The following is a 23,155-nucleotide window of genomic DNA, read 5'->3' on the forward strand; positions in this document are numbered from 1 at the left end:
ATTATCAATATTACTGCTGTGTAATTCTTAAAGTTATCTTTAATCATTCTTAAATGTTAAGGTCAACATGAAATGGCAACAGCAACCCTTTTTTCATTAAAATAACTTGAATGACTTGTGGATTAATATAACAAATTATGTCTCTTACTGAAATATGTAGTGGAAAACCCATGAAAATTTTAAGTTATTTAAAAAGTCCACATCGATTTGTACATATTTTGGACTATGGGGGGGTGCCATTATTTTAAATGATGTGAAATTGTTGCATTAGGTGAGCTACTGGTGAAATACTGATATGATGACCTCATACCCAACCCAGCGCTGGGTGAATATTGGACAGAACACATGCTGGGTTATTTTGACCCAGCTGGTTGGTGTTAAATGTTTTTACCAAACATGCTGGGTTATTTTATTTAAGTCAACTGTTGTTTAAAATTATTATATTGCTGGCTTAAAATGGACTTAAACTTACTAAAAACACACACAGAATTACTAGAGGCAACCGCAATAATTAAAAGATTGACAAAGAATACATGGACAAAATACAAGACAAATTGAATTTATTTGGGTGAACACAGCATAGTTTACAATATTACATACATTTAATCTAGTTTAAAAACCATTTTAGACTTTAAAAATGTAACATTTAAAAGTGTATTCAACTCTGTAACCGGGTAACCTGTTCACCGGGTAACTGCGAACTTCAGACAGCTGCCTTGCGTTTCACTCGTAGCTGAAAGATGCCATGACTTACTCCAAAACCTGCCCAAAAACAAACAGACAACTGACATTAGAGAATGTATTTTAACATCAAATTAAATTAAACTCAGTACTATATCGAATAAAATCAATTTATTTTTTGCAAGGCAAAAGGTGTTTCCATCGTGCGAAGTGACCGCTGCTGACGCAGCTGACGGACATCTCGTCCTTATGTTGCGCTGCATAAAATAATACAGTTTATGGCACAGTAAAGACTTTATAAATGAAATAAAATGTATACAAACTTTTATTTCACTGAAAAAGCGCACCAAATTGGCGACGATAAGAATCGCTCTCTCTTGTAGAGGATGCAAATAGCCCACGCTCTGACTGTAACTCAGCAGCTGGGTTGTTTTGTCAGAGACAGGCTCAACCCACAGGTTGGGTATAGAAAAAAATAACCCAGTGTTAAAAATGACCCAGCAACTACCCAGCACCTGGGTAAAAATATTAAAAACAACCCAATAAAATGACCCATCGGGCTGAACCCAGCATTTGGGTTAAAAAATAACCCAGCATTTTTTTTGAGTGTACTGAATTGAGTTTACACGTTGGGATGGATATAAGCATAGGTTTTAAACCAAATGCTGTACCATTGATTTTCCTTACAAGGAGTCTAAACATCCTCAGATATCGAGTAAAATCTGTGCTGAGAAACTTCTTCAGTGGCTGCGACGTCATGACAAGCATCGGCATATTTAGATCCTGCCAGGATGGCGTCTAGCGTTTCTTGTCTCTGCCGTTTGTAAGCTTTCACTTGCTGTGGTCTACTAAAAACCTCAAAGGCATCAGTGCTAAAGTGAAAAGAACAAAAACTTCTTTAGGAAGTTTTATTCATCCACAGGCATCTTCCTGTTCATTTCTCCTCTTCCTATCACTAGGAAAGCAGTGAAGACTTACATCGCTTCTCCTGTTGCCCTTCGACTGAAAATTACAACCAAGAGCCGCACAATGTGGTATCGTATCAGCATTTTATTTTCCGAGTTGTGTATTTCGAGTTGTGTTGTGGTGAAAATAGCAACAGGTAGCATCAGTAGCTCACCAAGTTCAACCATTTTACGCTACCGAAATAAAAGCACCCCCATAGTATAGTTGGATTTTTAAATAACACAAATCTTTCATGGGTTTTCTACTACATATTTCAGTAAGAGACATCACTTATATTATATTAAGCCATACAAGTCTTAATACCCAGGGTTCCCTTTAAGCAATATTAAATTTATTTATTTACAAGGCAGTAAATGATGATTTATAACATTAATTTATAAACAAGGCAAAATATTAAAAAAATTACCAAATGGCTTTTATATAAACCATTGGATATACACTGTATATAAATACATAATTGAACAGAGGAAGAATATTTTTAATCACGTTTCTTTCTTTCGTTTCTTTTTTTTATCCATCATCATGTTCTGTGATGTTTCATACATGTTATTTATCATACTCCATATCCAAAATGGTTCATTGTACGTCTAATCTTGCCGTTAAAATAGTAAAAATGATAATTTTCCTCAGCACTGAGTTCACGGTTGTGTGGCTTTTGTGTGGTGGATTTTCTGTGATTAATGATTTCATTTAGTTGACTTTGAGAGCTTTGTTTTTGAAGGTCTGATCTGACATTACGTGGTTTGTTGCTGCCAGACAAATACAAGAGAGGTGAAGAGGTGGTGTAGTTTTCTTTGTCCAATATCATCCTCTCAAGACATCTCTTCAAACCGGTGCTAGTACGGTGAATGAGCACAGAGCACAGGCCTGCAATCATATCTGACGTTAGTGGGGGTTTGCTGCTTGTTGTCACTTTGGAAAAGTCACGTTCTGCTTCTTTGATTTGCATTGTTGTTGTTATCACACATGGCATTGCAGTGTCTAGGTAGTCCTCTATTTTTTTGCCTACAGAAACGATGTCAGGAATTTCATCTAAGCCATTCAGGTTTAAAGGTCCCGTGTTTTGGTAATCGAAGAGGGTTTGCATGGGTTTGGTCAAAAAGATGTCAGAAAGAAACCCGACCAGTTGCTTCACCGTCAGCCATTTCCACTTGCATTTCTCCTTACTCTTTTGGACAAGCGCTCCTTCAAAAGTAAGCCCCTTTGTATCTGTGTGGTGATATGTAATCCAGCGAATGTATTTCGCATTGAGATGAAACACACCACTTAAAATATGTGTTGTTGACGGGGAGGGTCTTGAGGTCACTTGAGGTGGGAGTGAATGTAACTTTCCTCTGAGTAGATCCTCAACAACCTGTCAGGAGCAAAAAGAACAATGGCAGAAATAATAAGTGTGAGTTAAAAAAAAAAAGTAGACATTCTGCCGTGACTAACAAGCCTTTTTTTAAGCTTTGTGTTTAATAAGATAATGCTTAAATAATTCTAGAGTGTATTAATTATGAAATGAATAATTCATTCATTATTAAATATTTAGTGAGCGAAGATATAGAAAGTTTCATTTTGATAACTTTATTCTGCTTTGAATTTCACTTTAAATATGCAAATTGGATTTTTTTAAATGTTGAATTATGCTTTAATCTGTCAAATGACAGATATTTTATTCAGCTGTTTATAGAAAAGTGAAGTCATAAATGTGAATAATTGACTTTAATCATATCATCACAGATACACATAACTCCAAATGTGTAGTCAGACAAAACCTTATGCTATGTTTTATTATTCAAGAGACATTATTAAAGGATAAAACGTGAGATCTTACCATTGGTGATATATACCAAGTTGTGATATTCTTCAACAGCTCGTGCTCTGACAAATCAGGCACCCCTTTGTGGCTTATTTTATATGCCCAAAAAACTGGCACATGTTTTAAAGCTGGAAAAATAGCAATGGAAATGCATTTCTCTTCATGGCATCTGCAACAGTAGTCCACAGACGCTTTTTTAATAAGCAGCTGAAGATGGGTCCATGCCTTGTAGAAGTGTCCTTCGCAGTGGTTCCACTTTTCGATGTGGTGATCCGTCTGAAATGTTTCACCCCACACATACAGGCACATTGAGGCGAAGCTGAGGTGCCAGTGTAGCCTCATCGTGGCTCTTTCTTAACAGCTGTGTGGAAGCAGTTGCGCTCTTGCGGCAAGCTCTTATCTTTGACTTCTTCATACACACATGACTGTGTCCTGGACACACTGTGTCCTGCCGTAGGATACTACTCATCCTAAAACTTATTAACGAAAGCTTAACTATTCAAAGTGGGTGTTTTTTTGTAGTAGTAGTAGTAGATGTCAAGAAATAGTTAACTCAGAATTTAAAATTAAAGTTGTTCCATGTCTGTTTGGCTTTCTTTCATGGAGTAAATGCAGAGAATGTTAACGCAGTTTTAAAGGAGACATCAGACGCCCATTTTCCACAAGTTGGTATGATTCTTTAGGTTCTTCATGAAATGTCTGCAACATACTTAAATTAGTTCAAATTCCTCAATGATCATGTAAAACAACAACTTTTCACCTTGTCAAAAACAGCGCTGGGTCGCTCCCTTTTTGGTGCGTGTCTCTTTAAATGATAATGAGCTGCTCCTCACCCTGCCCTCTCTTCTGTTTTTTGTGTATTTGGTGGTGCATTACCGTCAAAAACAAAACTAGTCCACTGCGTTCTCAGTGGCTCAGATGTCGGGTAAAAAAGGAAGACTCTAAAACCCAAAGTATATACTTCATATACTTCAAATACTTCACTTTTTACGTATATGTGAGGGTCAGCGTATAGTGCGCGACGTGAATTTCATCATTAGAATAGTACACTTTTTAGAATAGTACCCGATTTTTGTAATCACATACTTTGTATGTGCACGTCGCACATGCGCATTGAATTTGTGTTGCAGGGACGTTTATTTCACAGCAGAACATAACTAAAGAGGCAGATACTAAAGATACAGATATGGACATGGATGAAGCTTTCTAGAGTGCCCTACCGCCCGCATCAAATGGAGTGTACTTTGAAAGGCTATGCGTTTGACTGTACCCCCCATATCATCCAAGATGTTCATGTCTTTCTATCAGTTGAAAAAAAATGAATGTTTTTGAGGAAAACATTCCAGGATTTTTCTCCATGTAGTGGACTTCAGTGGGGATCAACAGGTTGAAGGTTCAAACTGAAGTTTCAATGCATCTTCAAAGTTCTCTAAACACTCCCATCCAAATGATCAGTTATTTTAAAGTTTTTTAACCACAAATGCTTGTCTTTTTCTATTTCTGTCATGCACTTATACGTCTTCAGTGTTGCCAAGTCTGCAGTTTTCCTGTAGAATTAAGCTACTTTAACCCATTTTTCCATGGGTTGTTTTTCATGTTCTTGGGTTGAAGCAACCCAAATAACGTGATATTTAGCCCCTGGAATTTTACCAGCGGAACCCATCCAAAAAACCACATATTTTACCCCCCGCAATGCAATTTTTACCGGGGGACCCCCACTGAAATGCAATTGGGCTAGTTTTGAGTAGCAACTGGGCAGGTTTCATTGTGAAAACCTGGCAACCCTGATGTCTTCAAGCATTACGTATATACATTGTTGGGAAAGTCATGTGTGGTTAGCTCTTAGTCTGTGTACCTGAGTTTAAAAAGGCAAAAAAAACTCCATCTCTTTTTCTCCTCCAACTTCAAAATCTTCCAACATCATTGGTTTACCTTTTTTTGTAAAGGAGATTTTACTGTCTTTGCACATTTTATTTGTAAAAACTGGGTCGGTGCTTTCATCTACGTTACACGTGATTGTACTAACATGACTGTGTAATGCGTGAAGTAGAGCTAGTGCGAGATGAGCATTTGTGGTTAAAAAAGTATATCAGTTTTTATTTTTTATAGAAAATGACTGATCGCTTCACTAGATAAGTCCCTTATTCCTCGGCTGGGATCATGTAGAGCCCTTTGAAGCTGCATTGAAACAGCAATTTGGACCATTAACTTGTTGGTTCCCATTAAAGTCCACTATATGGAGCAAAATCCTGAAATGTTTTCTTTTCGCCTAAAGAAAGAAAGGCATGAGCATCTATATATACAACCTACCACAATAAAACCACTGGCTGGTGAAGTGAACAACATTGATTATATTGTTGCAATGACACCAGTCAGGAGGTGGGATATATTTTGCAGCAAGTCTTGGATTTGAATTCAGTTTTTGAATTCAGTGAATTGTTTGAATTCAGTTCTCGTATTTGATGTGTTATAAGCAAGAAAAATGGACAAACAAAAAGATCCAAAAGACTCTGACAGGGCCAGATACTGATGGGTCTAGGGTCATATTTTCCCAATATGCAGTGGTTTGTAACCTACCAATAGTGGTGCAAGGAAAGCCAACTGGTCAACCAGTGTTAAGGTTATGAGCCCAAGGCTCATAGATACATGTGTGGTCACAAAGAAGACCTACTATAACTCAAATCTCTGAAAAATTCATATAATAATACATTACTTGCCTTTTTGGAGATGCTTTGACCCAGTCATCCATCACTTTTTGGCTCTTGTCAAAGTCACTAAGATCTATTTTTCTGTGATGGCAATGGCTTCTTTCAACAGAATAATCCACTCTGCCGCACACCAGAAACTGTTCAGGAATGGTTTGAGAACCATGATAAAGTTCATGGTGTTACCTTGGCCTCCAAAATCCTGGATCCCACCGTATCCCATAGATGATAAGTCTGTTCAACAACAAATGCAATCCATAGAGGCTCCACCTCTGCTGGTCTGGTGATTTTAATGTTGTGGCTAATCAGGATGACCTTTATTCCAGTTATAATTTGGAATGTTGTGTTTTCTGGATCATACTGATCTATAAACTAATGAAACAAACAAAGCACCATTGACAGCATATCTGGCTTGCTTAGATTACCACAGAAAATAATGTAAAACAGAGAAATTATTACTCTACAGTAATGCTCTGTCTCAACTACAGTACTAATAATGAGAAGGTCAAGGGTTTGATTCCCACAGAATGCACTGACGGATAAAATCCATACACATTGAATGTCACTTGAGGTCACTTAGGATAAAGGTCAAAATGTGCTGGTACACTTTCAATGGAAGCTTAGTGTCTAATAGCACCGTTATCTCTTTTTTTCTTTCAGAAATGAAAGGTCTTTCTGAGAATGTGACAGAATGAAGTGTGCTTTGACATTTGCATGTGATTATTAAATGTGTGCGGACGTTCAGTATTCAAAGTCTCCCAGAGCTCTGACGCACTTGATATCTGACCTGAACTCAGCATACAAAGCGCACCTGAAACTCTGCACCTGCGGAGGTAGGAATGATGTTATTCTGCTAAATTTGGAGCATAAATTTATAGACCACAATAATTTCTACTCTCCTTAAGTGTTTTCTTCATACTTTTGCTGATAGAAAAATACATCTGAAGTGTCATTGACCCTGAACAGAAAAAATTTTGATTCAGAGGCACAGCTTTTAATATTGACCATACGAGCGCCATATTTGATCAGAGGGCTATTGTTATCTTTCGGTTTGTGACCAAGGCACAAAAGAAAGAACATTCTTTCATTTCAAAGGTACCCTTTGCTTTGTGATCAAAGTTAAATATCACTTATAAGAAGAACAGAGAGGAAAAAGGGTAGTGTGAGGACAAATAACAAAGAGAAAGCGATGGAAATAATCAAAGCGTACACTTGGGTTACAGCCAGGAGGATGTCAAAGAATGGAAGCCAATCTATCTCACAGATGGAGGTCAGACCCTCATCAGCGGTGGTCTCAGATGGGGTCCTTACTATGACATACTTGTGTTCGCTCTTTACAGTGATGGTTGCGTAACATCAAGTCCAAAGCCACTGCTGAATCAGCATTTACTTTTAGGTCTTATATAATGTTTATTATAGCATCTACAGTATCTATAGACCTTATACTACTTTAAGTGTAAAGGTTTTTTAAGTGTTTTCAATACAGAAGTTTTGTTTTGACAGCGTACTTAAAAATGACAGTTATATAAATTTATTTGAATTTCGAATAATTTTGAATTCCACTTCCTTACATTTAAATTTGAATTACTATTCCATCTCAATTCAAATCCAGGAATTGATTTTGAATTTAAAAGGCATTCTCTGTTCAATTCTGAAGTCTTGGTTAACGCTGCACTTACTTAAGCTCTACCACTGACACAGTTATATTTTATGTTTGCATTACACATTTTGTATTCACTTTCATTAGGAAGATTGCAGACAATGGGCAATGAAAATGCTAAAACGAATGTGATGAATAGGAGCAGCAGGAACGTGCGAGCCTTTATAACCCAAGAGAAGCTGGACGTTGAAGCCTTTATTGCTAAATATGACGGGCAAGACATGGCGGACATCCTGCTGCCGAATTCTCCAGTAAAGAAGTTCTGCTTTCGACCCGAAGTCCCAAGCTACCGTATTCTGATTTCTGAAAACTGTGAGCTTCCTTGGGAGAAGAACCAGTATATTTCACTGTTCATCGAGGATGAGGACGATAAGGAAATCTGTGTTAAGCACATCCGTCTCTGCATGCCTTTACCTTATGTAGCTTCAATTTTAATATATGATATATGATGAATTAGACACACTGTGTCTGTTTATTAATGCATTGTTATGTGACATAATCATCCTTCTTTGTTGTATTTCAATATTAAGTTTAATATCTCTTTTGTAAATTCATTTGAAATGGTTAATTAACCATGTCAGAGTCAATAAATATATCTGAACAATGTAGATCTTGTGTTTTCAAAAGCATTACGTGACCGTGAAAATACACCACATGATTCTGGGAGGCTACATTTTGTGATCTGAGATGATAATTTCTCTAATTCAAAAAGTAAGTGGCCACTGGTATTTGAATAAAGAAAGCACACTGTCATTCCCTCACGTGGGTTGATTTTATGCAAATGTGAGTAAGTGACTGTCACATTAAGGCCACCCTGAGTGTAAGACATTGTACTTTTATTATGACTTGTAAATTACGCTCATCTCCATCTTAAATTCCTTAGGTCATTTCCTCGATAATGCCAGCCTTAGAGAAGCATAGAGAAACGTGCCATTTAGATAAAGGTTGAGTAAGGCAACTCGTACTGGCATTAAAAGACGTATCATGTTGTATTTGCATTCTATCTGCTCTCACAACAGCTTGTGTGAAAGAACATCTAGCATGGCATCATAAAATTTATGAAGACACGCTTCATCACAAAGTAACACTAGTGCCTTTGTGGTGCTCTTATGTCTGTATGACACAGCAAAAAAGCTCATTTGCAGTGTGTTTTGTATTTAGAACTTAAGTGGTAGTGTTATTTGCCATTTACCGCAGGGTGATTTATTCAGTACTTAAGTCAGAGAAAATATTGTAATATTTTCATTTGCACATTGTGCAAGAAAGCCTATGTTATAAGTACAGTTGAGGTCAGAAGTTTACATACACCTTGCAGAAACTGCGAAAAGTTAGTTATTTATCCAAAATAAGGGAGGTCATACAAAATGCATGTAATTTTGGTAACACTTTACAATACGAGTGCACAAATATGCATTAATTCATGCTTAATTAATGCACAGATAATCACAAGTTAATGTATAACTCATGAAGAGCTAAACCATTTATTAATGATTACTACAGCAGCAGCTAATGAACATTCTATATGAATCATAGATTAGGTAATCAATAAATTGTTTTTAGTTAAATTTGTCATAATGCATTAATTACCTAATAACTTATCTTATTAACTAATGATGTAAATTCATATGTTAATTACCACAGTGGTCAAAGCTATGAACTTCAGCTTCCAGCTGTCTGCTTTAAATACTCATTAGTTAATGATTTGCAAATGTATCATTATGTTGTGACTTTACTTGTTGAGGCACATAACTATTAACTAATTGTTAAGTAATATGTCATTGTGGTTATGGATATAGAATTAGTTAGTTAGTCATGTGCCCCAGTGAGTTGGAGCCATGCATTTCAACCTCTAGTTGTCTGCTTTAATTAATCATTACCTAATGATTTGCAAATGTATCATTATGTTATGACTTTACTTGTTGAGGCACATGACTAACTAGCTAGTTCTAAATCCATAACCACAATGACATATTACTTAACAATTAGTTAATAGCTCTGTGCCTCAACAAGTAAAGTCATAACATAATGATATCTTTGCCGATCATTAGCTAATGAGGAATTAAAGCAGAAAACTGGAAGATGAAATGCGTGGCTTCAACCCATTGTGGTAATTAACACATGAATTTACACTATTAGTTAATAAAATAAGTTATTAGGGAATTAATAGATTATGACACATTTAACTAATAACAATTTATTGATTACTTAATCTATGAATCATGTAGAATGTTCATTTGTTGCTGATTAAGTAATTATTAATAAATGGTTTAATTCTAACTAATGCAGAGATAATCATGAGTTAACATATAACTCATGATTATCTCTGCATTAGTAAAGCATGAATTAATGCATATTTCTGCACCCGTATTGTAAAGTGTTACCATTATTTTTTATTTAGTACTGACCTGAATAAAATATTTCACATAAAAGACGTTTGCATACAATCCACAAATGAAAGATGAATTTATAAAAATGACCCTGTTCAAAAGTTTACATGTGCTTGATTCTTAAGACTGTTGTTACCTGAATTATCCACTTTTTTTTTTTTTTTTTTTTTTTTGGTTTGTTTGCTTGTTTGTTTGTTTAGTGATAGTTGTTTATCATTCCCTTGTTTGTCCTGAACAGTTCAACTGCCTACTGTTCTTCAGAAAGGTCCTTCAGGTCCCCAAATTCTGTAGTTTTTAAGCATTTTTGTGCACTTGAACCCTTTCCAAAAATGACTGTATGATTTTGAGTTCCATCTTTTCATACTGAGGACAACTGAGGGACTCATATGAAACTATTACAGAAAGTTCAAACACTGATGCTTCAGAAGGAAAAACTATGCATTAAGAGCTGGGGGGGGTGAAAACTTTTGAACAGAATGAATATGTGTACATTTTTCTTATTTTGCCTAAATATCATATTTCTTTCATCTAGTACTGCCCATCAGAATCTACAGAACATACTTACATGTTTCCCAGAAGACAAATTAAGTGACATTTACCACAGAACTTCAAATTCCAAAAGTTTTCACCCCCGGCTCTTAATGCATTGTGTTTCTTTCTGAAGCATCAGTGAGCGTTTGAGCCTTATGTAATAGTTGCATATTAGTCCCTCAGTTGTCCTCAGTGTGAAAAGATGGATCTCAAAATCATACAGTCACTCCTGAAAAGGGTTTAAATATACAAAAGATGCTGTACAACCAAAGAATTTGTGGGACCTGAAGGATTTTTTGGAAAACAGCAGGCAGTTTAACTGTTCAGGACAAACAAGGGACTCATGAACAACTATCACTAAACAAAAAACAGATGTAGATCATTCAGGTAACAACACAGTATTATAAAGACAAAATAACATGCATTTTGTATGATTTTGCAGATTCTGCAAGGTGTATGTAAACTTTTGACCTCAACTGTACAATCCAAAATTCTAGAAGTTGGATAAGCCTGTAAAAAAACAGTTTATTGAATTTTTTTACATGTATAATATAACTATGTAGACACTTGAGACGAGCACAACAAAACGTCTTTCAAGGGGAATGAGGTAACAGCATGACCGTGACTTGCATAACACCTCTCAGAAGTCTGGGGTTGGACACATAAAAGAAAGTCACAGAGAGAAACGGGAGATATTATGTGCGTTGAATGACTTGAACATAAAAAGAAAGGTAAGAATTTTGTAGTTAAAGAACTGACATATGAGCTTTTATAATCTTTTTATCATTACACAGCTTTATTAGACATCACTGTGTATAGTGACTGAAGAACCTTAAATATAAAAAACGATTTAAATATTAAAAATGTTTTGCTGTGAAATCTCATTTTTTTGTCTCTGTTTTAGATGCGTTTCCTTGTGTCATATGTGTTGAGCGTGTGGCTTGGGGTTTTGTGTGTGATTTCCGTGTGTCTGTGGAGTGGAATCTGGAGAGGAGGATTTGCCTGGGATGGATCATTTCAACAGTTTAACTGGCACCCGGTCCTTATGGTGACAAGTCTCGTGGTGCTGTATGGAAATGGTGAGAGGAAACACTTCTCTTTTTGTCTCGCATGTATAAACACTTTTTCTGTTGCTCCCTCTTCTCTTTCTTTCTTATGTTTACGGTCTTGCTCCATCACAAATAGTCCTTTAGGAAAAAAATCACAAATAATTTCTGTTTAATATCACATTTTATTTTTTCCAAGATGGCAGTGATGGAGAGCAAACTAAGAAATAGCTAACCCAAAAAGAATAATTCTGTCATAATTAACTTAAAACTTACAGCACATGATGTCCCAAACTTCTGTGACATTCTTTTTTATGTCAAACCTGATGTGATCTGTCACATGTCTGCTGAAGTCAGTGCTTAACAAGTGCCCTAATGTATCTGAAGCGTGTAAGTAATATTTTCCACCAAATTTAATGACAAACTGTTAGATGCGTAATGCTATAACAAGGATTTAATTAAACACAAACAGCTGTGCTCGTCTCTAATGGACAGTCTTTCAAGCTGCGTATGCCGTAGTTAATTTGCAATATGAGTATTGAGTGAAAGTTGTTTGTGAAGTATATATGTAGAGATGAGATACAGTACTCGAGAAACATTTTATTTTTAGTTCTAGCAGTGAAATGATGTTTTGGAGCTCAAAGGTAAAGAACGATGTGGGAAAAAGGTCAACAATTATAAAAAAATAAGTAATACTGTCAAGTACTACAGTGTGAAATAACACTTTTCCTTTTGAATATATTTTAAAATATACACTACCAGTCAAAAGTTTTTTAATGTTTTTAAAGAAGTCTCTTCAGCTCTTCTTTTAATGTTTTCTTTGATGAATAGAAAGTTCAGAAAACAACATTTATCTGAAATAATCTTTTGTAACATTATTGTCTTTATAATTACTTTTGATCAATTTAAAGCATCTTGCTAAATTAAAGTATTCATTTCTATAGTTCATTACAAAAGCTTTCAATTTCAGATAAATGCTGATCTTTGGATCTTTCTATTCATCAGAGAATCCTGAAAAAATGTACTCAACTGTTAAATATTGATAATAATAATAATAATAATAATAATAAATGTTTCTTGAACAACAAATCAGCATATTAGAATAATTTCTGAAGGATCATGTGACACTGAAGACTAAAGTAATGATGCTAAAAATTCTGCTTTGAAATCAAAGGAATAAATTTTAAAATATATTCAAATAGAAAACTATTTAAAAATAATAAAAATATTTAAAAAAAATATTACTGTTTTTGCTGTACTTTGGATCAAATAAATGCAGGCTTGGTGAGCAGAAGAGACTTCTTTAAAAAAAAAAAACATTAAAAATCTTACTATTGAAGAACTTTTGACATAGTGTAGGTGAATCCTGTGATGGCAAACTGGATCATTACTCCAGTTTTCAGTGTCACATTATTATGGTGATCAGGATATTTGTTATGATAAATGTTGAAAACAGTTGTACTGCTTAATATGTTAGTGGAAATTGTAAACTAACAAAAAAAAAAAAAATATATATATATATATATACACACACACACACACACACACACACATATATATATATATATATATATATGAATAGAAAGATTGAAATAACAGCATTTATTTTAAATATATTTTTAAAACATTATAAACCAATTTTGTGCCTTTGCTCTTTTAAAAAAATGACTGACCTGAAAAAAAAAGTAATTCCAGGCATATTACCCTGATACATGTGTGTAAAAAAAACCAAAAAACATATATCCATGTCCAAAAACACTCATTGTTTTTTTCTTTTTCTCTCTATGTGTCTGTTTCTCTCTCTCAGCCATATTACTGTACCGTGTTCCTCTCACCTGGAGCAAGTGGTGGTGTAAGTTAACCCATGCTGGGCTGTTGTTCGTGGCCGTGGTGTTGTCTGTGCTAGGCGTGCGTGCTGCCTTTGATTTTCACACTGCCAACAACATCCCTCATCTGTATTCATTACACAGCTGGACTGGGATCTCCACAGTGGCCCTGTTCACTTTGCAGGTGCAGTATACATAGACTCGCATGATAACTGACATGTCACAGTATTATCATTGCTTCATGCTTGGTAAAGCTCCATGAGTATGCTCTACTCTATCAAATTTCAATGAAATGATGCTTGACATCTCCTCCTGTGGGTTTTCTCCTCTGATTGAATAGTGGTTTGTAGGTATTTGTGCTTTCTTGTTACCCTGGACCCCATTGGCTTTTAGAGCCCGTCTGAAGCCTCTCCACATCTGGATGGGCATTGCCATCTTCATCCTGAGTCTTGTCACCAGCCTGTCTGGGATCAATGAGAAGCTGCTGCTGACATTGTGAGTGACAATCCTATTATCACAACACTGTAGCTGCAAGATATGGCTGTGATTTGTCTTATTCAGATACATAATACTTTTTTCTTTGAATTAGCTGTGTAGGAGGCTCTTACTGTGGTGAAACCACCCTCTAATGATCTGTTTTTATAATGGCTGAGCTGTTTGTAGCCATTTCAGTGTCTCCAACCAATTGTGTCTCAGCAGAAATGGGAGAAATGGAAGCGATACCGAACCATATACGGCGCTGCCTGCTGAAGCTCTGTTTGCAAATTCATTAGGCATTGTAGTTGTTATTTTTGGATTGTTAGTGCTGAAACTTCTGTCTAATCAGAAATGGAAGAATCCAGAGTTTGAGAATGAAACTGACAGAGTAAGTATGATGAAATCCACTTTAGGGTGAAGAATTAATTATAACAATAAACACTACTGTTTAAAAGTTTTTAATACTTTTTAATACTTCTATTTAGCGAAGATATACACTGCCAGTCAAAAGTTTTTGAACAGTAAGATTTTTTTCTTCTGCTCACCAAGCCTGCATTTATTTGATCCAAAATACAGCAAAAGCAGTAATATTGTGAAATATTTTTACTGTTTAAAATAATTTGATTTAATTTTTATAATTCGATTTTTTTTTCCTGTGATCAAAGCTAAATTTTCAGTATCATTCACCTCCAGTCTTCAGTGTCACATGATCCCTCAGAAATTATTGTAATATGCTGATTTCCTGTTCAAGAAACATTTATTATTATTATTGTTATTATATTATTATTATCAATATTTAAAACAGTTGAGTACCTTTTTTCAGGATTCTCTGATGAATAGAAAGATCCAAAGATCAGCATTTATCTGAAATTAAAAGCTTTTGTAATGAATTATAGAAATTAATACTTTAATTTAGCAAGTATGCTTTAAATTGATCAAAAGTAATTATAAAGACAATAATGTTACAAAAGATTATTTCAGATAAATGTTGTTTTTCTGAACTTTCTATTCATCAAAGAAACCTGAAAAAAATCATCTCAGCTGTTTTTACCATAGTAATAATAAATCAAAATATTAGAATGATTTCTAAAGGATCATGTGACTGGAGTAATAATGCTAAGATTCAGCTTTAAAATCACAGGAATAATTATATTTTAAAATATATTTAAATAGAAAGCAGTTATTTTAAATAGTACAACTTTTTTCTGTATTTTTTATCTAATAAATGCAGCTTTGGTGAGCATACACTACTTTAAAAACATTTGCATGGTAGTTTATATTTGTCTACATTTTATTTGTAATTTAGTAAAAGTTTGCATTTGTAACACTGAATAATAACTAACATTAAGTGTTGAACTTCTGAAAAGGCAATGGCTGAATTTTTTTTTTTTTACTTGATTTGTAGCCTTTGCTGCCAGATGCCAGATGATGAATGGAGTGAACAAGAAGAAACGTACTGTGTGTCACAATTATACATATCACTTCTTGATTTTTCTGTGTTAGCTGACTGGTTTTATGCTTGCTTCATTTACACATCAAAAAAAATGAATTCTCAATTGATTGACATTTAAAAGATCCTTATCAATGTGATAGACAGACCTCTTGTGGTTATTAAGAAAATTGCAAAGAAAGAATCAATAAATTATCTTCTATTTACTATGTAGTGCGTTCTCTGTTACTTTTTGGCTCATCTGTGGGTGTTAGATTTTTTGTTGTTAAGATGTTGAATATAACTGGACTATGTAGTTGTTAAGAAAAGTGGAGATGCCGGGGATTGAACCCGGGGCCTCATACATGCAAAGCATGCGCTCTACCACTGAGCTACATCCCCTTATAAACTCAATGACTGTAGTTGACTATAAGAGCTTTGTAGAAGAGTATTTATGAAGTAAAATTGCATTCTTTAGGAAGTAACAAAATGTAATATAATCACTTAAGCAGAACATTTCATCTTATAGCTGCTTTTTTAAACTAACGTTACCCATCCGTAACTATATTCTAATAATTCGTAAAAAAATAAATTTTTATACATAGTACAGAAGCACTATTAGTGATTTAAATAAAACCATTAACGTGTCTTAATCTTAAGTCTGCTTGAAAGATTTGTGGATGTTTAATATGTTGGATTTTTCCATTTGATACGAGTGTACGTGCTGCTGTTGTTGTGGTGGCATCGACATCCCTTACTCATCGATTACGCTGCTGATTGGTTTAAAATCCCACCAAAAGTACTGGCGGCTAATGAAATTCGTTTACGTTGAACTCTAATACTGACAGACCGTCGTTGCGTTCATCGGTGTTATGTGGCTGGAAGCTCGCAGGTGAATGTGTGTACACACAGATGACGAACCACACACAAGCGCTCTGAAATGGGATGTTTCATAGGCTAAATATTACGACAAACGCCGGGCGGACAGCGCAATTTAAAACGGATTTCTATATCATATCAAAAGCATGTCTGCTTTTGTGGTGAGTGAAAGGTTCAACGTAAAATGCTGTGAGTTTTGTGTTAGCTTGCTAAAGTTGTTAGCTTGATTAAGTGTGCAAAAGCTGCTTGCAGCTTTTAACTTTGTGATTCCAATGTGATTCAGTGCAGAGGTCGAGATTTGCATAATCAACGTGATATTATTAATGAGAGTTTATAACGACCTGTTATTTTATTGAGCTAGTTGCAGGCCTTGTGAAATGTATGTAAATACAGTTGTTAGTGATGATTTAGGCCTATTTAACCATATGTAATTCATCTTCACTATGTACATGAATAATTTTGCAAACGAAAGCTTAAGATAATGGTGGTAGTAATTTTTCATAATGTTAAACTTGACGCCATGGGCCAAGTTTCATTGGTTTTGAGCGGCAATGCTTTTGTTTACCACAAGGGGCTCTTAAAGATCGAAGAAATGCACCTTAAAGCACAAGGTCAAGGTGTGAAACGTCTGCAAGTCAAATTAAAATGTGTGAACACATTTTGCATGTGGATTCAAACTAAATAAACTACATAATCAGGGCTATTTATAAAGTTTTGGTGTGAAATAGAGGGGGTAACAGATGTGGGTAACATCTTATGCTGCCTTGGGATCCTGCATCTGCAGTTTACATCAGTGCTTTCTAGGATATAAATATGTGTATATGTGTGTGTGTGTATATATATATATATATATATATATGTATGTATGTATATATATGCATGTATATATGTATGTATATATATACACTACCGTTCAAAAGTTTGGGATCAGTAAGACTTGTAATAGTCTTTAAAGAAGTCTCTTATGCTCATCAAGGCTGCATTTATTTGATTAAAAATATAGAAAAAAAAAAACAGTAATATTGAAAAATGTTTTTACAATATAAAATAATGTTTTTTTTATTTTAACATACTTTAAAATAGAATTTATTCCTGTGATGAAAAGCTGAATTTTTATCAGCTGTTACTCCAGTCTTAAGTGTCACATGATCCTTCAGAAATCATTCTAATATGCGGATTTATTATTAGAGTGATCAATGTTGGATAATATCAATAGTTGTGCTGCCAAATATTTTTTGGAACCTGTGATTTTTTTTTTTTTTTCAGGATTCTTTCATGAATAACAAGTTTAAAAAGTACAGTGTTTATTCAAAATATAAATATTTTATAACAATGTAAATTATTTATTATGAACTTTTAATAAACTTTTAATTATTAACTTAATACATCCTTGGTGAATAAAAGTATTAATTAAGTATGAGAATTTCACCCAAAAATAAAAATTACCCCATGATTTACTCACCTCCAAGCCATCCTAGGTGTATATGACTTTCTTCTTTCAGATGAATACAATTAGAGTTAAATGCCCTGCTCCAGTGAGAATATGCAAGTCTCGTGAGAACCAAGTTTTGTTCACAGCAGAGCTTGGCAAGCCACCAGCCTTAAACAGTTGTTAACACCCAAGCAATTCACATTTTAATTTCAAATGGCTGCTTATGCCATATAATCTCTCTATTACAGTTGCATTCATTAGCTGTCTGCATTTGTTTTTTTTTCTAGGCCCATCCCTCGGTTCGTGTCAGAGGAACGGAACACACGTACACACCTGTGCTGTGTCAGGATGAGAAGTGTTTGGGGCAAGAGAAAGGAGTGCACATGCACTGCCCGCTCTGTTCTGTGGCCGAGGCTTACCAAGATCCAGTCATCCTGCGAGCTCACTTTCGCATTAAACATGTGGACAAAGGCATTGACTTTGCAGGTGAGGCACAGTAAGACTATAGACTTACATGTGATTCATGCCCTTTTGGAGTCAGTCTCTCTGTCATTTTTTTATGGACAGGCTTGAAGGTGCTGCGCTGCTGTATCCATTGTGAGATCGTAGGCACTATCAAAGGAGAAAAAAGGTTTAAAGGTGCACACTGGCACTGTTACCGCTGTAGAAATGGTTTCAACAGAAGGGACGAGGCCATTAAACACTATAAAACACACTTCCGAAATCCCCACACCACATTCCAGATCCAGGTCACACAGGTAAAAGCACTGGGTTAAATCTGTTTTTTCACTTTGGATTTGTCATTTTTTTAGTCATGTTTGTATGTGTGCTCTCCCAGAATGTGAACTGCAGACAGTATTATGGCGAGAGCTCGGAAGCTCATGCTAAGGCATATGAAGGGCTGGCAGTGAGTCTTGGACCGGGTGGAGATGGCACTAGCATTGGATCCATCTTAACTCAGCCCATCCTGGCAACTGGGACTGAAACTCTACTGACTGTGGAGCCAAAGGTAGATAAACTCCTAAAGGAGAAGTTCACCTCCGGAATAAGTCCAGTCCTGATAATTTACTCACCTCCATGTCATGTTTAGTAGTCTTTTCTTCATTCGCAAAGGAATTAAGGTTTTTGAGGAAAACATTTCAGGATTTTTCTCCATAATAGTGGACTTTAATGGTGGCCAACGGGTTGAAAGTTCAAATCGCAGTTTCAGTGCAGCTTTAAAGACTCTACAGCCGAGGAATAAGGGTCTTATCTAGTGAAACAATTGGCCATTTTCAAAGGAAAATACTAATTTATGTACTTTTTAACCACAAATGCTTGTCTTGCACTAGCTCAAAGTCATGCATTATGTAATTTAAGCACATGTGACGCAGACGAAGTACCAGTTCAATGTTTACAAAGCGAACGCGCAAAGAAAGTCAAATGCGGGTAAAACAATGAATTTAAATTTGAGGGAGAAAATGAGATGGAGTTTTTGATCTACCCTACCTTTTTCAACCGAAGTGCGCAGTCATTGAACTAACCACATGTGACTTTTTCAACGTGAAGATGTGCAAGTGTATCGCAGGGCTAGTGCAAGATGAGCATTTGTGGTTAAAACGTATATAAATGTTTATTTTTAGGAAAATGGCTGATTGTTTTGATAGATAACACCCTTATTCCTTGGATGGAATTGTGTAGAGCCCTTTGAAGCTGCACTGAAACTCCAATTTGGATCTTTAACCCTTTGGTCACCATTGAAGTCCACTATATGGAGAAAAATCATGGAATGTTTTCCTCAAAAACATTTATTTCTTTGAGACTGAAAAAAGAAAGACATGAACATTTTGGATGAGATGGAGGTGAGTAAATTATCAGGAAATGTTTATTCTGGATGTGAACTTCCTGAAAGCTTTATTTTGGGAATATTCATTAAGAAGCATGATCTACTACTAAGCCCTTTTGGTGTTTGACTTGAAGTGTTTTTGTTGACCTCTCCTTTATGTTTGAAGGAAGATGGTGAGAGAAATGGAATTCCACTGGGTGCTGAGGAGGAGGTGGGGTCTTCCCAGAACTCATCTGATGGGACTCAGACGCTTGTACTTATGGACCCTGATGGACACGGAAACAGTGTGATCTATGACACAGCTACTGGTATCATCACCGAACAGGTGAACATTATTAACATGACTCATTGAACATATCACTGTTTCATGGTATTTCATGATTAATGTGAAAATGTCTAAATCACAGACAATAGGAGGTGGAACTTAATGCAGCTCTGCTATTAGTATTAATTTCATGCACTAGTGTTCAAAAGTTCAGGGGTCAGTATTTCTTTTTTAAAAGAAATTAATAGTTTTATTCAGCAAGGTTACATTATATTTCTCAAAAGTGTTGGTAAATACATTTATAATAAATATTTTAAAATGTTTTTGAGTACCAAATCAGCATTTTAGAATGAAGGATCATGTGACACTGAAGACTCGAGTATTGGCTGCTGAAAATTCAGCTTTGCCATCACAGGAGTCAAAGGGATAGTTCACTCAAAAATGAAAATTCTGTCATTAATTACCCTCATGTTGTTCCAAACCTGTAAGACCTTTGTTTCATCATTCATCTTCCATAGACAGCAACGGTACTACCACGTTCAAGACACAGAAAAGTATTAAGGAAGTCCACTTCCAGAACAAAAATTTACAAATAATGTACTCACCTCCTTGTCGTCCAAGACGATCATGTCTTTCTTTCTTCAGTCATAAAGAAATTATGTTTTTTGAGAAAAACATTTCAGCATTTTTCTCCATATAGTGGACTTCTATGGTGCTCCGAGTTTGAACTTCCAAAATGCAGTTTAAATGCGGCTTCAAACGATCCCAAATGCGGTTGTAAACGATCCCAGCTGAGGAAGAAGGGTCTTATCTAACGAAACGATTGGTTGTTTTCAAATAAATAATACAATTTATATACTTTTTAATGTCAAATGCTCGTCTTGTCTTACTCTCCTTGAACTCTTGTGTTTTTCTGGTTCATGACCGTTAAGGAATGTCGAAAAACTCCCATCTTATGTTCTCCCTCAACTTCAAAATCGTCCTATATGGCTGTTTTACCTTTTTTGTTAAGGGTGTTTAATCTTCTTTGCATGTTTACTTTGCAAAGACTGGGTCGGTACTTCTGCAGCGATGTAGGATGATTTTGAAATGATTTTTGAGGGAGAAAATGCGATGGGATAGAAATACAAAGAGTTCAGAGAGGGCAAAACAAGACAAGCATTTGAGATTAAAAAGTATTTAAATTGTATATTTTTTTAATGAAAATAACCGATTGTTTCTCTAGATAAGACCCTTCTTTCTCGGCTGGGATCATTTACAACTGCATTTGGGATCATTTGAAGCTGCATTTAAACTGCATTTTGGATGTGGATTCTTAGCAGCCCCAAAATTTTTAACCGTAGTGTATGTTATTTGAGTATGTTACTCAGTCTTCTGTTTTAGCAGATCTCCTGTAGCAGCTGTATAAAACTTTTGTTGTTGTTATTTCAGGAGGCAGAAAGTTTGGAACAGACCCTGCTGCAAAAACGACTCCTAGAGCTCCACCAGCAGATCGACATACTACGTCAGGACAAGGAGAGTATGGAGAAGACACTACGAACTGAGATTAGACAGCTCAAAGAACAGGTATTCCTGAAGTTAGTTTATATTTAGCTTTATACTACAGAGCTGTTGAATGCCTGAATCTGATTGGCTGACGAACATTCTAAGGTTTGCAGTTATTTTCAGGGAAACGAAAATAACTGTTAATATTTATTAACTTTTTCCTGTGGGTCTTAACCACAGATCATACACTCACTCTAATTCTGTCTTCCTTTGCATCCCGTATTTCATTATTAGGTTGCAAGCCTGGTTCAGTCCAACGTAAGGATGTTTGAGGAACTGCAAGCTTATCAATGTCCAGATCACAGCCAGCAGAAGGTGGCCAAACTTGTAAGTGTTCTGAATGTATAGACTTGAACTAAGTTATATTATTCCAGTATGGAATTTTCATTTTGTCTTTTGTATTATTAGCTTGAAAACCTTGAAGCTCAGCACAAAGAGCTTCTGCAGGCCCAGCTGGCCTCTCTCAGGAGGGAGATCCTGTCAGATAACATGCCAATCAATGGCCACAAGGGGGCTCTGGAGCTCAATGTCGATTCGGAGGAGCCACAAACTGAAGCCATCAGTGGCACTTTAACAGGACTGGAGGATATGGATGGACAACTACAAACTGAGCAACACGAGGCACTAAAATCCACAGAGCTTGAGTTGGTACCAACCGATAAAATGCCCTGTTTGGACAGCCCCGGCCTGGACTTAGATTTGCCAAACACTAGCTTGACTACATCTAAGGTTTTGGAGGATAAACGGGAAGTGTCATTGTCCCTTGTGTCATCTAAGCGCAGCTCAGCGGATGACTCAGAAGAGATGACTCAAAGCAAAGTACAGAGAGTCAGCTGAAAATGACGATGTTAAAAACACTTGTCTCCATTCCTCTTTCTTAAAGTGCTGTTACCTTTGCTGGTTCCTGGTGAAAAAAATACAGAGTGATCTGTATTCTATAATGTAGAAAAATATACAAAAAATGTCCATGCTAAAATATTTTTAACGTTTTCCATGCCTATTTATATGTTTAACTGCTGGTATCATCAGTGCTTTATGATGTAGTCATATGGTTTTGTCACTCAAAGAATGTGTAGGATTAAAACAAAGGATATTTATTTTATTTCTGATGTTCTTGCATAAACAGAACCATGTTGCTGATCATAAATTCATAAAGTAGACATTTTGTGGTGAACTGATATGGGGTATGTTTTTTAAAAGGGTCATCGGATGCAAAGTTCACTTTTACATGTTGTTTGAACGTTAATGTGTGTTGGCAGTGTATGTACAAATCTACCCTATAATGATAAAAATCCATGCAGTGGTTTTTAATTAATCGGTAAAAATAATATCCCCTTTTTCAAAACGAGCCATTCTCAGATGCCTGTTGGTGTGGCGTCACACCGACAGAGGCCGCTCCCACGATAGTTGATTGACATGAGAGTCTTACCTCAGACCCGCCCTAAATCAGCTGTAACAGTCCGACCACCATTGTTTCGATGCTGGAGCAGGGATGTAAGTTAGACGAGAATATCTCCAACTGAGCGATTGAGGTGTTGTGTTGCTGGATGTAATAATGAACATAGTGGTCGTCATTTACTCCTGACATCTGAGCAGCTGAAGATGCGGTGGATTACATTTGTTTGTGAAGGGAATGCGCCTCCCGATCTACATATCCGTCTATGTTCGCGTGAACCATTCGTGATCCAGCTTCACTT

General features: G+C 35.8%; 3 protein-coding genes and 1 non-coding gene across 5 annotated transcripts; 2 read left to right on the plus strand and 2 right to left on the minus strand.

The window, feature by feature from the left end:
• Positions 1-652: 652 nt before the first annotated feature.
• On the minus strand, positions 653-3,858 carry LOC127152923 (uncharacterized). 2 transcript variants are annotated; one of them, XM_051093826.1, is made up of 3 exons: positions 3,467-3,858; positions 2,386-3,001; positions 653-762 (listed from the first exon to the last, which is right to left on the minus strand). In XM_051093826.1, the coding sequence occupies exons 1-3, from the start codon at positions 3,791-3,793 to the stop codon at positions 704-706; spliced, it is 1,002 nt and encodes a 333-aa protein (XP_050949783.1). In that variant the 5' UTR covers positions 3,794-3,858; the 3' UTR covers positions 653-703. The 2 variants fall into 2 exon arrangements, with proteins under 2 accessions (XP_050949783.1, XP_050949782.1); XM_051093825.1 differs by lacking the exon at positions 653-762 and having other exon boundaries at positions 1,420-3,001.
• Positions 3,859-11,380: 7,522 nt separating this feature from the next.
• On the plus strand, positions 11,381-15,647 carry LOC127152925 (lysosomal membrane ascorbate-dependent ferrireductase CYB561A3). The gene is made up of 6 exons (XM_051093831.1): positions 11,381-11,465; positions 11,639-11,813; positions 13,588-13,790; positions 13,947-14,101; positions 14,306-14,471; positions 15,489-15,647. The coding sequence occupies exons 2-6, from the start codon at positions 11,639-11,641 to the stop codon at positions 15,510-15,512; spliced, it is 723 nt and encodes a 240-aa protein (XP_050949788.1). The 5' UTR covers positions 11,381-11,465; the 3' UTR covers positions 15,513-15,647.
• A 195-nt stretch (positions 15,648-15,842) lies between these two features.
• trnaa-ugc (transfer RNA alanine (anticodon UGC)) lies at positions 15,843-15,914 on the minus strand. The gene has a single exon. It is a non-coding gene; the product is annotated as a tRNA-Ala (tRNA).
• Positions 15,915-16,368: 454 nt separating this feature from the next.
• On the plus strand, positions 16,369-22,713 carry zgc:193801 (uncharacterized protein LOC564476 homolog). Its single transcript, XM_051093821.1, has 8 exons — positions 16,369-16,552; positions 18,111-18,309; positions 18,391-18,581; positions 18,662-18,832; positions 19,815-19,973; positions 21,345-21,479; positions 21,693-21,785; positions 21,867-22,713. Exons 1-8 carry the CDS (start codon positions 16,538-16,540, stop codon positions 22,293-22,295), a joined length of 1,392 nt encoding a protein of 463 aa, XP_050949778.1. The 5' UTR covers positions 16,369-16,537; the 3' UTR covers positions 22,296-22,713.
• Positions 22,714-23,155: the final 442 nt, after the last annotated feature.

Source organism: Labeo rohita, chromosome 21, assembly GCF_022985175.1.
Source record: "Labeo rohita strain BAU-BD-2019 chromosome 21, IGBB_LRoh.1.0, whole genome shotgun sequence".
Lineage (NCBI taxonomy): Eukaryota > Metazoa > Chordata > Actinopteri > Cypriniformes > Cyprinidae > Labeo > Labeo rohita.

What these genes read in the sequence shown, in the direction of transcription:
- LOC127152925 (XM_051093831.1), top strand. Translation starts at nt 11,639, where the DNA reads ATGCGTTTCCTTGTGTCATATGTGTTGAGCGTGTGGCTTGGGGTTTTG. An exon ending in TGGCCCTGTTCACTTTGCAG is followed by an intron (nt 13,791 to 13,946) that starts GTGCAGTATACA and finishes CTGATTGAATAG; the next exon opens with TGGTTTGTAGGTATTTGTGC. An exon ending in TTGAGAATGAAACTGACAGA is followed by an intron (nt 14,472 to 15,488) that starts GTAAGTATGATG and finishes CTTGATTTGTAG; the next exon opens with CCTTTGCTGCCAGATGCCAG.
- LOC127152923 (XM_051093825.1), bottom strand. Translation starts at nt 3,793, where the DNA reads ATGAGGCTACACTGGCACCTCAGCTTCGCCTCAATGTGCCTGTATGTG. An exon ending in CTTGGTATATATCACCAATG is followed by an intron (nt 3,002 to 3,466) that starts GTAAGATCTCAC and finishes TGCTCCTGACAG; the next exon opens with GTTGTTGAGGATCTACTCAG.
- zgc:193801 (XM_051093821.1), top strand. An exon ending in CAAAGGCATTGACTTTGCAG is followed by an intron (nt 18,310 to 18,390) that starts GTGAGGCACAGT and finishes TTTTATGGACAG; the next exon opens with GCTTGAAGGTGCTGCGCTGC. An exon ending in TTAGACAGCTCAAAGAACAG is followed by an intron (nt 21,480 to 21,692) that starts GTATTCCTGAAG and finishes TTTCATTATTAG; the next exon opens with GTTGCAAGCCTGGTTCAGTC.